The 13,565-nt window shown below is 37.3% G+C and overlaps 1 protein-coding gene across 1 annotated transcript; it reads left to right on the top strand.

The window, feature by feature from the left end:
- Positions 1 to 852: 852 nt before the first annotated feature.
- On the top strand, positions 853 to 6,177 carry LOC133194902 (uncharacterized). The gene has a single exon (XM_061330803.1). The coding sequence runs from the start codon at positions 853 to 855 to the stop codon at positions 6,175 to 6,177; it is 5,325 nt and encodes a 1,774-aa protein (XP_061186787.1).
- Positions 6,178 to 13,565: the final 7,388 nt, after the last annotated feature.

Here is a 13,565-nt window from a genome sequence, read left to right as displayed (position 1 = left end):
CTTTGGCAATTTGATGTTTATAATTTTAAGTTGTTTGCCTCTAATTACCAATTTGTAAGATGACTTTTTTTTGTTATTGTAGTCTCTTACCCTCTGAAGTATATCTACCAATGAGGAGGCCAATAAACATCTTTGAAAATCTTTAAAGCTTGTTTGTGCACAGTAAGAGATCTGGACTCATCACCAAACAATGATGACTGACCTATACACAGAGTTAATGGAAGCAGGTGAACCATTAGAGTCAAAGAGAAGAAGACACTTAAGAACTCCAGCCCAGGAGGAATATGAACGTAGAGAGACCAAATTCACGACGGAGCTACGCAACATCAAGGATGATATGGACGCAGGTGCAGCTCACGCTGATCAGATCAAGGATGATCCAAGCTCTCTAAAATCTGTTAGAGATTTAATACAGTCATGTGAAAAGGCATACAAAGAACTTTCATTAAAGTTTATTGAATATCTTAGAACAGTTAGGAGTTATGAAAGTGATAATGAAGAATCCTCACACAACCTGATATGCAAAACAGTGCTCTGTAAAGCAAGTATGGTGTCTAATAGAATAGACTCTTTATTGAATCCCCCACCACCTTCTGTTTCACAGAGTCGTTACTCACACAGGAATTCAGTGAAGTCAAATGTAAGCTATTTAGAACGAAAGGAAGCAGAACTACGGGCAGCTGTTGTGAAGAAGAAATTTCTGGAGGAAGAAGCTAACATCATCCGCCAGAGAGCAGACCTTGAGACAAAGTTGAAGGCCATTAAGATAGAAGAGGAGATAGAGACGAAAAGGCTGAAGTCACTGCTTTGAAACAGACGTCTGTAGATTTCAACCTTCCTGAAGAAGACTCCATGTCGAGGACACAACGGTATGTTGATAGCTTACCCAAGAGACAATCAGCTGTTCAGCAACATGAGTCATACCTTGTGCCACATCAGCAGACAATTCATGGACCTACTCAGCATTCCTGGGAAACAAATCCTGCGCCATCTATGCATGTTCAGCCTGCACGACTCGTTTTCACTGAACCCCGACAGCCTTTAAATGCGACACAAATTTCAGGCTCTTTACCGGATCTACCTGAATTCTCCTCATCGCCTTTGAACCCACACGCTACACCATTTAAGAGCGAAACTTTAGTGCCTGTAGTGAACAGTGACAATCAGTGCTTACCCCCTGGTGAAGCCATAAACAACATTCCTATGACTGCAAATCACATGTACTGTAATAAAGAACCAATTGCAGATTTAGCAAAGTTTCTTTTGAAAAAGGACCTTAGTTTGTCGCGGCTCACAAAGTTTGATGACAATCCGAGCTTCTATCTTAAGTGGAAGCATTCATTTAAGGCCGTTATGGAGGAACTCAGCACTATGCCTTCGGAAGAATTGGACCTGCTGGTACGCTATCTTGGATCAGACTCCTCTAAGCAAGCAGCCACAATTCGGAAATGCAATGCTGAAAATCTGACAAGAGCACTCACTTTAGTGTGGGAGAGGCTGGAGGAACATTATGGTGCCCCAGAACTGATTGAGAACTATCTTAAGAACCAGATCAGCTCATTTCCAAGGATTTCAATTACTGACCCGAAGAGACTGTACAGTCTCGCAGACTTAGCTGATGAAATAGCCTCAGTAAAACGTCAGACTCTTTATGCAAATCTGTTTGCATACTTCGACTCTCCAACAGGGGTCAACTTACTTGTTTCAAAGTTACCCCCCAGCTTCCAAGAAAAATGGACAGTTGAAGCTACAAAGTTCAAGAACCGTGAAACTGTTGTGTTTCCCCCATTCTCCTTTTTTCTGAAGTTTATAAAGGACCTGGCTAAAATGAAGAACAATCCTAGCTTCAATTACGAGAAGACAGAGAAGATGTCTGTGCAGCAGCATCAGCGAACCATCCGTCACAATTCAGCCATTCTGGAGGTTCGGACTAGAAAAACAGAAACAACCCCTGTGTCTAAACATAGTGAAAATGATGATATAGTACGATGTCCTTATCATCACACAAGACATTCACTGAATGAATGTACCAAGTTCAGGTCTAAGACTATGGAAGAAAGAAAGAAGTTTATTATAGCCAATGGAATCTGCCTAAAGTGTTGTGGGCCTGACAAACATTATGCTAAGAATTGTACAACCTTGGTAAAGTGTGGCTTGTGTAGCCAGTCCTCTCATCCTACAGCACTTCATATCGACAGTCCTAGTCATCGAGATCGCAGGGAAAAGGAAAACCATGGAGGGGAGCAAAGTCGTGAAGCTGTCACAATTTCTTGCACTAAAATATGTGGGACAGTGAAGGGGACAAGCAAGTCTTGTGCAAAAATCCTGCCAGTGAAAATATACCTTAAAGACTCTGTAAATCAGTGCAGAATTGTTTATGCTATGTTGGATGACCAAAGCAATCATTCCCTAGCAGCACCCTCACTCCTCGATGCATTCAATGTGGATGGACCTGAGTATGAATACACTTTGACGTCTTGTTCGGGTTCAGTTATGTCAGCAGGAAGGAGGGCTCAGGGACTCGTTGTTGAATCCATTGATGGCAGTTGTTCCTTTGATCTCCCCACATTAATTGAATGCTCAGATTTACCGAACAACAGGGAGGAAATACCATCACCTCATATAGCCGAACAATTTTCCCACCTTGCAGATATCAAAGACAGCATTCCAGAGTTGATTGAGAGTGCCGAGATTGAACTACTGATTGGAAGAGATCTCGTTTCTGCTCATGTCGTTGAGGACCAAAGACATGTGACAGGAAAGCCTGTTCCCTACGCTCAGAAACTTCCCCTAGGCTGGGTAATTATCGGGCCTGTTTGTCTAGACGCCATTCACATGCCTGATAAAGTGACAGTACATAAAACATATGTGTTGAGCAATGGCCGTCCTTCAGTGTTTCAGCCTTGTGATAACAAGCTCTTGGTTAAGGATGATGTCTTCTTGAAAACAGATCATGATGAGAAAATTGCTCCATCCATAGAGGACACTACCTTTCTTGACATTATGGACAAAGAATTCCAAAGGAACCCAGATGGTTATTGGGAGGCACCTCTTCCGTTCCGGACCCAAAGGCAGCTGTTACCAAACAATAGACCCCAAGCCATCAATCGAGCACTGTCGCTTGATCGTAGTTTGAAACGGAACCCTATCAAGAGAGAACACGTGTCAAAGTTCATGGACAAAATATTTGAGAAGGGACATGCAGAGGAAGCACCACCTATTCCAGATACGAAAGAACGATGGTACCTTCCCATGTTCGGTGTTTATCACCCGCAAAAAAGAGATTCCATACGAATGGTGTTTGATTCGTCTGCGAAGTTCAACAACATTTCACTCAATGATGTCCTCCTGAAAGGTCCAGACATCACGAACAATCTTCAAGGCATTCTATTACGCTTTCGTCGTGAGAAGGTAGCAGTAATAGGGGATGTGGAACAGATGTTTCACAATTTTAAGGTGAAATTAGATCACAGAGATTACTTGCGCTTTTTATGGCATCCAGAAAACAATTTAGACCTGCCATTAAAGGAGTACCGAATGACCGTCCATGTCTTTGGGAATCGCCCATCCCCGGCAGTCTCAACATATGGACTACGTCGTTGTGTTGCTTACTCTGACCCTGATGTGATTGACTTCATATCGAAAGACTTTTACGTAGATGATGGACTCTTAAGTTGTCCAAGTGAAGATATGGCCATTGACCTGATGAAGAGAACTCAGCTTGCCCTGAAAGAAGGGGGACAACAAAAACTTCACAAAATCTCCTCAAATTCTAAGTCAGTGTTGTTGAAGTTTCCAGCGGATGATCTAGCCAAAGACCTGAAGGATTTAGATATTGGTGGAGATGATTTACCTGTCCAGAGAAGTCTCGGCATGTCATGGGACATCAATGCTGACGTCTTCACCTTCAAGATATCTACTGATGGGAAGCCCTTCACTCGCAGGGGAGTTTTATCAACCATCAATAGTCTGTTCGACCCCCTTGGTTTTGCATCACCAGTGACTGTACAGGGGAAGATGTTATTCCGGCAGATGTTGACAACTTCTGGCAATGTTGATTGGGATAATCCTCTCGATGATTCATTTCACTCGAAATGGTCAGCTTGGGTCAGCTCTATCCACCATCTCCAGGACATCAGTATCCCAGGGATGTGCTGCAAGTTTTCTGTTATCGAAGCATTGCGCAAGGAAGTGCACATCTTTACCGACGCTTCTAAGGATGCGATAGCAGCTGTAGCGTTTTTGAAGGTGTGGAAGGATAGTGATGACTGTGACGTTGGTTTCCTTATGGGAAAGGCAAAAGTAGCCCCAGCACATGGGCACACCATTCCTCGTCTGGAATTGTGTGCGGCCGTACTTGGGACAGAAATCGCAGAGATAATTAAAGAACAGATGGATCTAGAGAAGAATGATTTCTGTTTCTACAGTGACAGCCAGATCGCTCTTGGCTACATCACTAATGATGCAAGACGTTTTTATGTGTATGTCGCAAATAGGGTTAGTAGGATTCGATCCTTTAGTGATCCTGAACAATGGCGACACATAGCTACAGACCAAAACCCAGCCGACTTGGGCACTCGAGTGTTCGATGCCCAAAGTCTCCCACAAAGTACGTGGCTGCGAGGACCAGCATTCCTAAGGGAAGAAAACCTCTCCACTACTTTAGTGGGAGAGGACCAGAATTTTGCTTTCATCTTGGACGATGACAAGGAAGTGAGACCAATGGTTGAAGTCAACAAGACGAGTGTCAAGGGTGACTCTTGTGACTTGGTGGTATCTCGCCTTGAAAGGTACTCACAGTGGACAAAACTGGTTCACAGTATTGCCATATTGAGACATATCTTGGTGACAAAGAATCCATGTGAGTATTCGACCAGACGATGGCATTACTGTCCCAAATCTTTGGATTTAAACTCTCTAAAAGCAGCCGAGATGTTTATCCTGAAAGAGATACAAAGGTCTGAGTTCAGAGTAGAGATAGAAAGTCTCAACAAGGGAAAGCCCATTCCTAAGAATAGCAGCATTATTGCTTTGGCACCATTCTTAGATTCGAACGGTTTATTGCGTGTTGGTGGTAGGATTGGCATAGCTCAGAAGTTTGTCAGCTTTGATGTGCATCCTATAATCATACCAAAGAAATCCCATGTGGCAACTCTGTTGATAAGACACTTCCATGACAGTGTGTTCCATCAAGGACGTCGGATAACAGAAGGCAAGATACGGTCATCAGGATTCTGGATAATAGGAGCCAAGCATCTCATAGCATCAGAGATCCATCGGTGTATTACATGTCGCAGGTTACGAGGATCATTCTGCAATCAAAAGATGGCTAACCTTCCAGTAGATCGATTGACTCCAGGACCCCCATTCACATTCGTCGGAGTCGACACATTTGGACCTTGGGATGTCACAGCTCGACGTACGCAAGGAGGAGTAGCCACAAGTAAGAGGTGGGTAGTTCTGTTCACTTGTTTGGTCTCCAGGGGAATCCACATCGAGCTTGTAGAGGAATTGAGTACTTTTTCCTTTATTAACGCATTAAGGCGTTTCCTTTCCGTACGAGGACCTGTCCGTCAATTCCGCTCAGACAGAGGGACCAACTTTGTTGGCGCTGTAAATGAATTACAGATGGTGCACCAATTCGTTGAGAAGCCTACAGTGCAGAAATTCCTTCAAGACAAGGATTGTTACTGGCTCTTTAACCCTCCATATGCTTCCCACTTTGGTGGAGTGTGGGAGCGTATGATCGGCGTAACTCGCAGAATTTTAGATGGCATCCTTCTCCGAGATGGAATGAAAGGTTTAACCCATGAAACTTTGTCTACATTTCTTTCAGAAGTTTGCGCCATAGTGAACTCACGACCACTCACCGAAATATCAGAGGATGCCAGCGACCCATCTGTCCTTACACCTGCAATGATACTCACTCAAAAGACAGGACACTTACCGGAATCATTACCCACAATAGATCCCAAAGAGTTATATAAGTCTCAGTGGCGCTACGTACAAGCTCTTGCAGCTGAATTTTGGCATAAATGGGAAAGAGAGTATCTGTCCGTTCTTCAGACTCGACGCAAGTGGACTTCTGATGAGCGTAGTTTGAAAGAAGGAGATGTTGTCATGTTGAAGGAGGCTGAAAATCCATGGCAAGGAATCAGTGGCCGTTGGCTCTTGTGACCAAAACTTTCCCTTCAGCTGATGGACATGTACGAGAAGTCGAAGTTCGTGTCGTTAAAGGGGACAATGTGTCAGTATATGTAAGACCCATCCATAAACTTGTGCCCCTTGTGTTTTCGTAATGATACAATGTATCATGTTGTACATTTTTGCTTAAGATCTATTATTTTCAGTAATGAAAACACAAAAGGTGATTTCCCATAGAAATCAGAAGGGGAGTGTGGTGTTACGGATATTATCCGTTCCGGTTCAGATTTTATAGTGTTTCAGATTATGTTTGTGTACATCCGGGAAGATCCCGCATTTTGTCAACGACAAATTTGCCACTTGTTTCATTGTTATTAGACAGTCCAAAGAGTAAGTTTTATGTGCAAAATGTGTAATACTGTTTAGTTATCAAATATGTAAAGCTACGCTTATTGTCGTCAAACTGTTTTTGCATATTTTAATGAAACATGAATTGGAAAGCGCACATGGTCATGGCATTATGTGAAAACTGGATTAGATATCATCATCTGTATTATTTTGTTACATTTCCATGACCTTTACATGAAGTTGCTTGTACTCATAAGTCAATTGATATATTCTACAATGAACATGTATCTGTGAACGGCATGTTTACTGTCGTGAATCCTTATTTTCTCGAAATTTTGAATTTTGGCATTGTGTAAAACGTGGAATGTTAGTTCGTAGCAACTTTGGCAATTTGATGTTTATAATTTTAAGTTGTTTGCCTCTAATTACCAATTTGTAAGATGACTTTTTGTTATTGTAGTCTCTTACCCTCTGAAGTATATCTACCAATGAGGAGGTCAATAAACATCTTTGAAAATCTTTAAAGCTTGTTTGTGCACAGCCTCTGTTTTTCTGTTACTGACCATGAGACCTATACTACGTGAAACTGTAATCTTATCGAACTGGGGTTTTTTTTTTCAGTTAAAATTATTTTGTGTAGTTGCTGCATATGTAAAAAGAATCTCTATTGTTGTTGTAATAATATTTATTTATTTCAAGGGAATAAACTTTTGACAGTTTTCTCTTTAAAACGTTTTATGTATTTATTCAATTAACGTTTCAGCATACATATCGTAAAAAAAAATTCAAAATCATGAGATTAAAACTACAGAAAGTATATTATGTAATTTGGTTAATGTAAAAAAAAAAAACCAGTAGGGTGAGTTAAGCATGCATCGGACACATACCTTGCTTCGGACAACTTTAAGCAATAAACTTTATTGAACCTGAGTGTCCCCGCGTTTTTACTTGTTTCTATCTTAAAGGTGAAGATTTAAACTTTTTAATGATGCCGATTTTTAGTTTCATGTTGGGATAAAAATACCACAAGAATGGCCTTGAAATTACGTCATATTTTGCATCATCGAAGAGGAGTAACTAGAATTTTACGATTTTGCAATTTTTAGAGCTGTTGTTCTTTTAAATAGGCTTCAACGGAACGAGTAGGACCTAGGTAAAATTTTTCAATGATTGATAATTGTAAAGAAAGTTTTTAAAAATTTTACTTCAATGTTTGTAGAATACTTTTTAGAGTTTTTTTTACTAGTATGTTTATTTCACCGTACATCGGACACAAATTAACCATGCATCGGACACTCTCCGATGTATTGGTAATCACTTCCATTTTCATCTAAAACCCATATGACAGCTGTTTTTTTGCGGAAATAGAAAAAAAAACTTTAAATTTTAAGTGAAAATACAAGTTATCGATATATGACAACTAGAAGTGGGCTCAATTAATTTTTTTTTTTTAAACTCGATGATGATAACCCACGAGATAAAGGCGCGAGATGGTATATTACTAGCATTGTAAAGCCTTTCTAAGGCGATGTGATGCACCTAAAATCTCTTCCCATTTGGGGATCGAAATAGTCATTCAAATTGAACTACAAGGTTAATTTTTAAATAAAAGATAAAAATGTTTCGACATTACTAATTTTATAGCACCGAGATCAAGGTATGTTATTTTTTCGTTCAAAATACCGTATGTCGATGCATGGTGAATATTGTCCGAACCATGGTGAATTATGACTTATTTCGAAAAAGTCGTTTTTAGTGATATTTTCCCAATAAATAAAACACGACTGTGTCAAAAATTTATATTTTAACCACAAACTACACGTTAAGCTCCATTTTGATAATATTAGGTCGGTAGCGATATCGCTAGATCTTGCTGAAGTGATAAGGTGTCCGATGCATGGTGAATTCATCCGAAGTTATTTGAAAAATTACAGAAAAACTTTTCATATTAGAAAATTAACAGATTTTAAACGTTGAAGTTTTGAGAGTTGTTTATAGCAAATATTGATAACGCAAAAATCACATCGTGACGTCATGCCCTTAAGCACGACCTTTTTGGAAAATTATGCCATTTTTAAGAGGCTCCTGATGAAAAACTAAAAGTGGTATCGTAGAAATTTAAACTGTGTTAGGGAATATGCATTGTAAACATCCTGTGAAAAAATCCTAATCTTATTCAATAACAGGGCCGGTTATGACCCATAACGACTCTTCCTCTTCCATATCTAACTACAAAACATTGAATATGCTCCATTTATGACATCGTTTATCGTGATATGTTTTCATTCTATCCTATAGTCCCTGCTTCTTTTCCTATTGTGAATGAATCATATTATGTTCTCTATTTACTTTTTTACAATGAATTATTTATTGAGTTAGCTTGGATTTCTTCCCTAAGAATCACCTTTCATGAAATCAAAACGAACACTTATGTCATGTCCTTACAGAGGATAGGGTTACCAACATTGGCATCAATTTGAAAAAAAGGAATGGGCAACTTAACAAAATCCGTAGTAAATACTTTTTCCTTGATCTGCACTGGAAATGATTGTGAACAAAGATTAAACCACATCAGATTGTTAAAAAAAATCTACACTTATTATTTACCCACTCCTGAGTTGCAAACCGATTGGTCTAACCTAGCAGTTCTGCTGTTTTCCGACAGAGCCTTGATCTACAGGTGTACTATGAAACACCTGTAGAAGTCGACAAATCCTATTTATTAATGAAGGTCACACAGACACGACCTAGAGTCATATAGACAATTTGAAATATAATCAACAGGACACAATACCCACAAATAAGTGGTCTAACCAACAATTCTGTTGTTCTTCAATACAGTTCAGAAATCTATCCTAAAGTATTTCACGTCAACGATAAACTGCACAGAAAGGTACTTGATAAGTGTCACATTTTATATATTCTGACATCCGTCCGGTAAGTACTAATTTGTATGCTGATTCTTAACCTTGGGTTGGAAGAGATGAAGATAATGATTGGATAAAAATTCAGAAAAAGTTAGAATTCTAGAAAAAGATTTACCATCATACTAATTGTCCATCACTGAGTACACCTTTTCGAAGACAACGAGACGAATACTTGTCGATAAATTTGGGGAAAAAAACTTGCCGAAATTTTGAACATTTGATACATAATCCCCCCTAAGTGTTCAGGTTCTTCTTCACCCTATAACTATAGTCCTCCTGGACAAGTCATTACTAGTGTATTTAAACAGACTTCCTTTGTTTATGACAAATTAAGTCTTATTGCCTGGCATAATTCATTTTTAAATGTTTCATTTTATATTTTTGGAAATGTGTTCGCTAAAAACTGATTAAGATTGCAGTGAGATAAAATGTCATTACATGTACATGTATATTTAAACTAAAAGCAACATATGCGGTCTTCGTTCCCGAAATGTGTACAAATTGCACGGTTTTTGAATTTACAGGGTAATGGGCTACCTCAACACCCCCACCCCATAAATACTCAATTTGCAAAAATTTAGATGCCGTATCTAAGCTATTTTAGGAGCAAATTCCCTGTCTTAAAATTAGACTACATGCACTATGTAAAAACATTTGAAGCGGCATGGATTTTTGAAGTGAAAATGCACATGACGAAATTAAAATGACAGCTAGTATAAAAATTGACTAGAGAGCGATTGTGGGCTTTTGTCAGGAATTATAATTTCTTCAAGGTAAGTTTAATGAAGAACTATTTTCTTATTCGCAATACTTGTAAATCCATTTTCCTGCATAAATATTTAGGCGTGTTTTATACTGAGATTCTACATTGCATTTCTTACGCTTAGAATTATATTATTTCTAGAGATGAATTTATCCTTTCTAATTACTTCATTTGATCATTCAAATAAAAAAAATACTAGGGTATCTAATTTTCAAAGTTGTAAGTCGCGAATAATATTTTAGTGCATCATATTTTAAAAAAAGTTTCGGTTTCTCCCTTTATATTCATTTGAATGTGCTCACGGGCAATATTTTTCCAATGATACCTTTTCGTCTCTTGACGCATCAAAACATTCAAAATTTTGAGGCAGCAATCATACAAATATACTAAAACTAATGAATGTGTTTGATATACAATCAAACAAATGAACATAGCAAATCCTAATTAGATCTAAATTTACTATAGGATAAACTAACAAAACAACAAGATTCAAAATTAAAACAAGCATAATGACAAGCGTTACAAAAGTATACAAATTATTATGCAATATAAATCATTAGTTTACACAGTCAGTTTTAGACCTAATAAGGAGCCATCAAGGGTGTATATTAGAAATCCATACTAGGCAAGGCGAAGGTCACAAACTAACAGTGTAACATTTATTCCGCTGAAGACCTTAACATATCTTTCGTACCTAATTTTTTTTTCGTGGTCAGTACCATATTGAAAAAAATATATAATTCAAAATATCATAAAACATCATTTATTCCCTGTATTACATCGTCACACACAGTTAAAGGTACGTACAAAAAAATTTTAACAAACAAACTGTTTGCTTTCCGCCATTTGTTTACATCAGATACACGTAAAACAGAATCTCATGCCCGATTTTAATAGACACACTGTTTGGAGAAAATGTATTAGAAACTTTCAGAAAGTCGTGTCATCTGTTTTCAACGTTTAAATAAACGTATATGATTACAATTTTTCTTCAAAGTACATGTACAAGATTTTTTACACCGTGAAAGTTAACACGTAATATTTGATAGATGCTTTTAAAGGAAGAATTAATGAAAATATTAAGAAGTCTTTTTTTTTAATTAAAAAAAAAATTCACATTTCATTTTGCCGACTGAAATTGAAAAAAGTAATAGTAGCCCAAGAAAATAAATAATCCCTTCACATCAAAATGATAACATTTTTTTTATTGCACACCTATTCGTCTTTCTCTCAAAAAATTGTATCAAAATTATAGACCTGCGTGACAAATCAGCATAACAATGATGGTTGTGTTAATTAAAAAAGTTTTTTTGTTTTTTTGTTTTTTAAACTTTTGTTTTCTTTGATTGATTGCTCTTTGTGTGTTAGGAAATTATTATGAAACGATGAACTTTGTCAAATCTTACTTAATTTAGATATGATGACAAGAAGATGACGTAAATTCAGATTTTCCTTGATTTTTAGTTAGAAAGTTGTATTTTACGTCGATATTTTAATTAAAAATTACCGAGCGCAAGTCTAGATCTGCTCCATGGCCATTCTAATCTTACAATATTATGTGTAGAATTGAAATATAAATGAAATACATGTATCTGAATATTATTATTGGATAGGTTTACGTCCTGTCAATTATTATAGTCAAAATTGATCAAATCTTGTCCATTTAGTCCTCTTTCTTCAAATATAATGGAATATTCAAATAAATTGTGACGTCAGAGAAACAAAAATGCCTATGATATATTTCCAAACTATAATTCTTTTTGTCAATTCAGGTTTTACAATATATACAATTCAGTACATTTTTTTTTTAAAATGTGACTTCACGGGGGACAAAAATATGCATATACTGTACATAGTTCTTTTGAAGAATTTTAACAAACCTCTCCAGATCTCGTGTTCAATGAAATCTGGCTAAAAACTGATTTTTGAAATCTCTAATGAAATATATGAAGATAACGAACAGTATTTAGACTCAAAAGTCCATCAAACAATACAAAATAGGAGCAGAGCAAACACGGACCTCCAAATATCAGAGGTGGGATCAGGTGCCATGGAGGAGTGAGCATCCCCTGTCGACCGGTCACACCCGCCGTGTGCACCTTGTCATGATCGGGAAATAACGGAAAAATCCGTCGACAATTCAGTGTGTAAATAATGGCCTAACAATTAGTATGAAAAACCTCAGTCAGCATTTGACTCAATGATAAATTGTATTTGCTGACAAGGTCACTGTATGGACCGTAGAACTCACAAAATGATGACTTTAAACGAGACAGCTGATATTCTTGTTTCATCAACTTGTTTGTAAATAATTTACCTCGTTTTAGAAATTGTACATACGTAGAGCATGCTCTTGCATATCGAATCAACTGAGGGATATATACCCCGTATGCAGGTGATGAAGGTATATTGCTGCATAAGTAAGGGAAATTGACGATTGAAAAGTTAAAGTCATCACGTTTATCATAAAGATTGGTTGTTTGATTACCATTAACGTCTTTTTCAAGTAAAATATGAAACAGATGTGTCAGACACTGTGGTATCTTTTATCTCAAGCTCACAAGGATATATCGTATCGACATAAGAATGGAAATAACCATTGTTAATCGACAATTCGTCGTCGATATATCTAAATGTCTAGTTGAAGGCCACAGCAAGTGTTTTCTTCTTTTCGACGTACAAGATTTTGGACAAATTCTGCTTCATATGAATACAAAAAAGGTCTGCTAATAACGAGACGCAATTGGTACCCATGGAAATTCCAATAGATTGTTGGAAGACCTGGTCTCCAAAAGAAGTCTTAACCTATGACGTTTATGAGAGATTCAGATTTATAAAAATACCAGTTGTTGTGGAAACGACTGCTACATTGGATCCAGCTGGTTGGAGTACTGTGCCACGTGCTGCCATACGGCGTGATCTGATGCAGCAGAAGAGAACCAATAGTCCAATGAGAATTGCTATGCCAATTATTGTTCCAATCACCGCTCCCACGATGGTACCACTAGACCTGATAAAATATTAGATAACATGTTTTTGATATCGAACCTGTTTCTTCGTACACAATCTCAAAGATATACTATATTATCTTAGAGACCTTAAAGAGCAAATAATATAGATAAAAGAACATTTCCAACCCATTAAAGAGACTTTATAATATTACATTATTATATTATATTATATTATATTATATTATATTATATTATATTATATTATATCATATCATATCATATCATATCATATCATATCATATCAGAGAATTAAAGAGCGAATGATATAGATACAGGAATATTTTTCACCAATTAAAGGGTCATTTCTTCAATTACATTGAATTTACAGTATTTTTAAGTCATTTAATCCATATTTCTCTTTCCTCCCAAGTG

The sequence above is a fragment of the Saccostrea echinata genome, unplaced genomic scaffold (assembly GCF_033153115.1).
Source record: "Saccostrea echinata isolate AGI-Se365-2 ecotype Australia unplaced genomic scaffold, CSIRO_AGI_Sech_v1 ptg000029l, whole genome shotgun sequence".
NCBI lineage: Eukaryota > Metazoa > Mollusca > Bivalvia > Ostreida > Ostreidae > Saccostrea > Saccostrea echinata.
The sequence above is the reverse complement of the archived record's forward strand: the minus strand, read 5'-3'. Positions and strand labels throughout refer to the sequence as shown.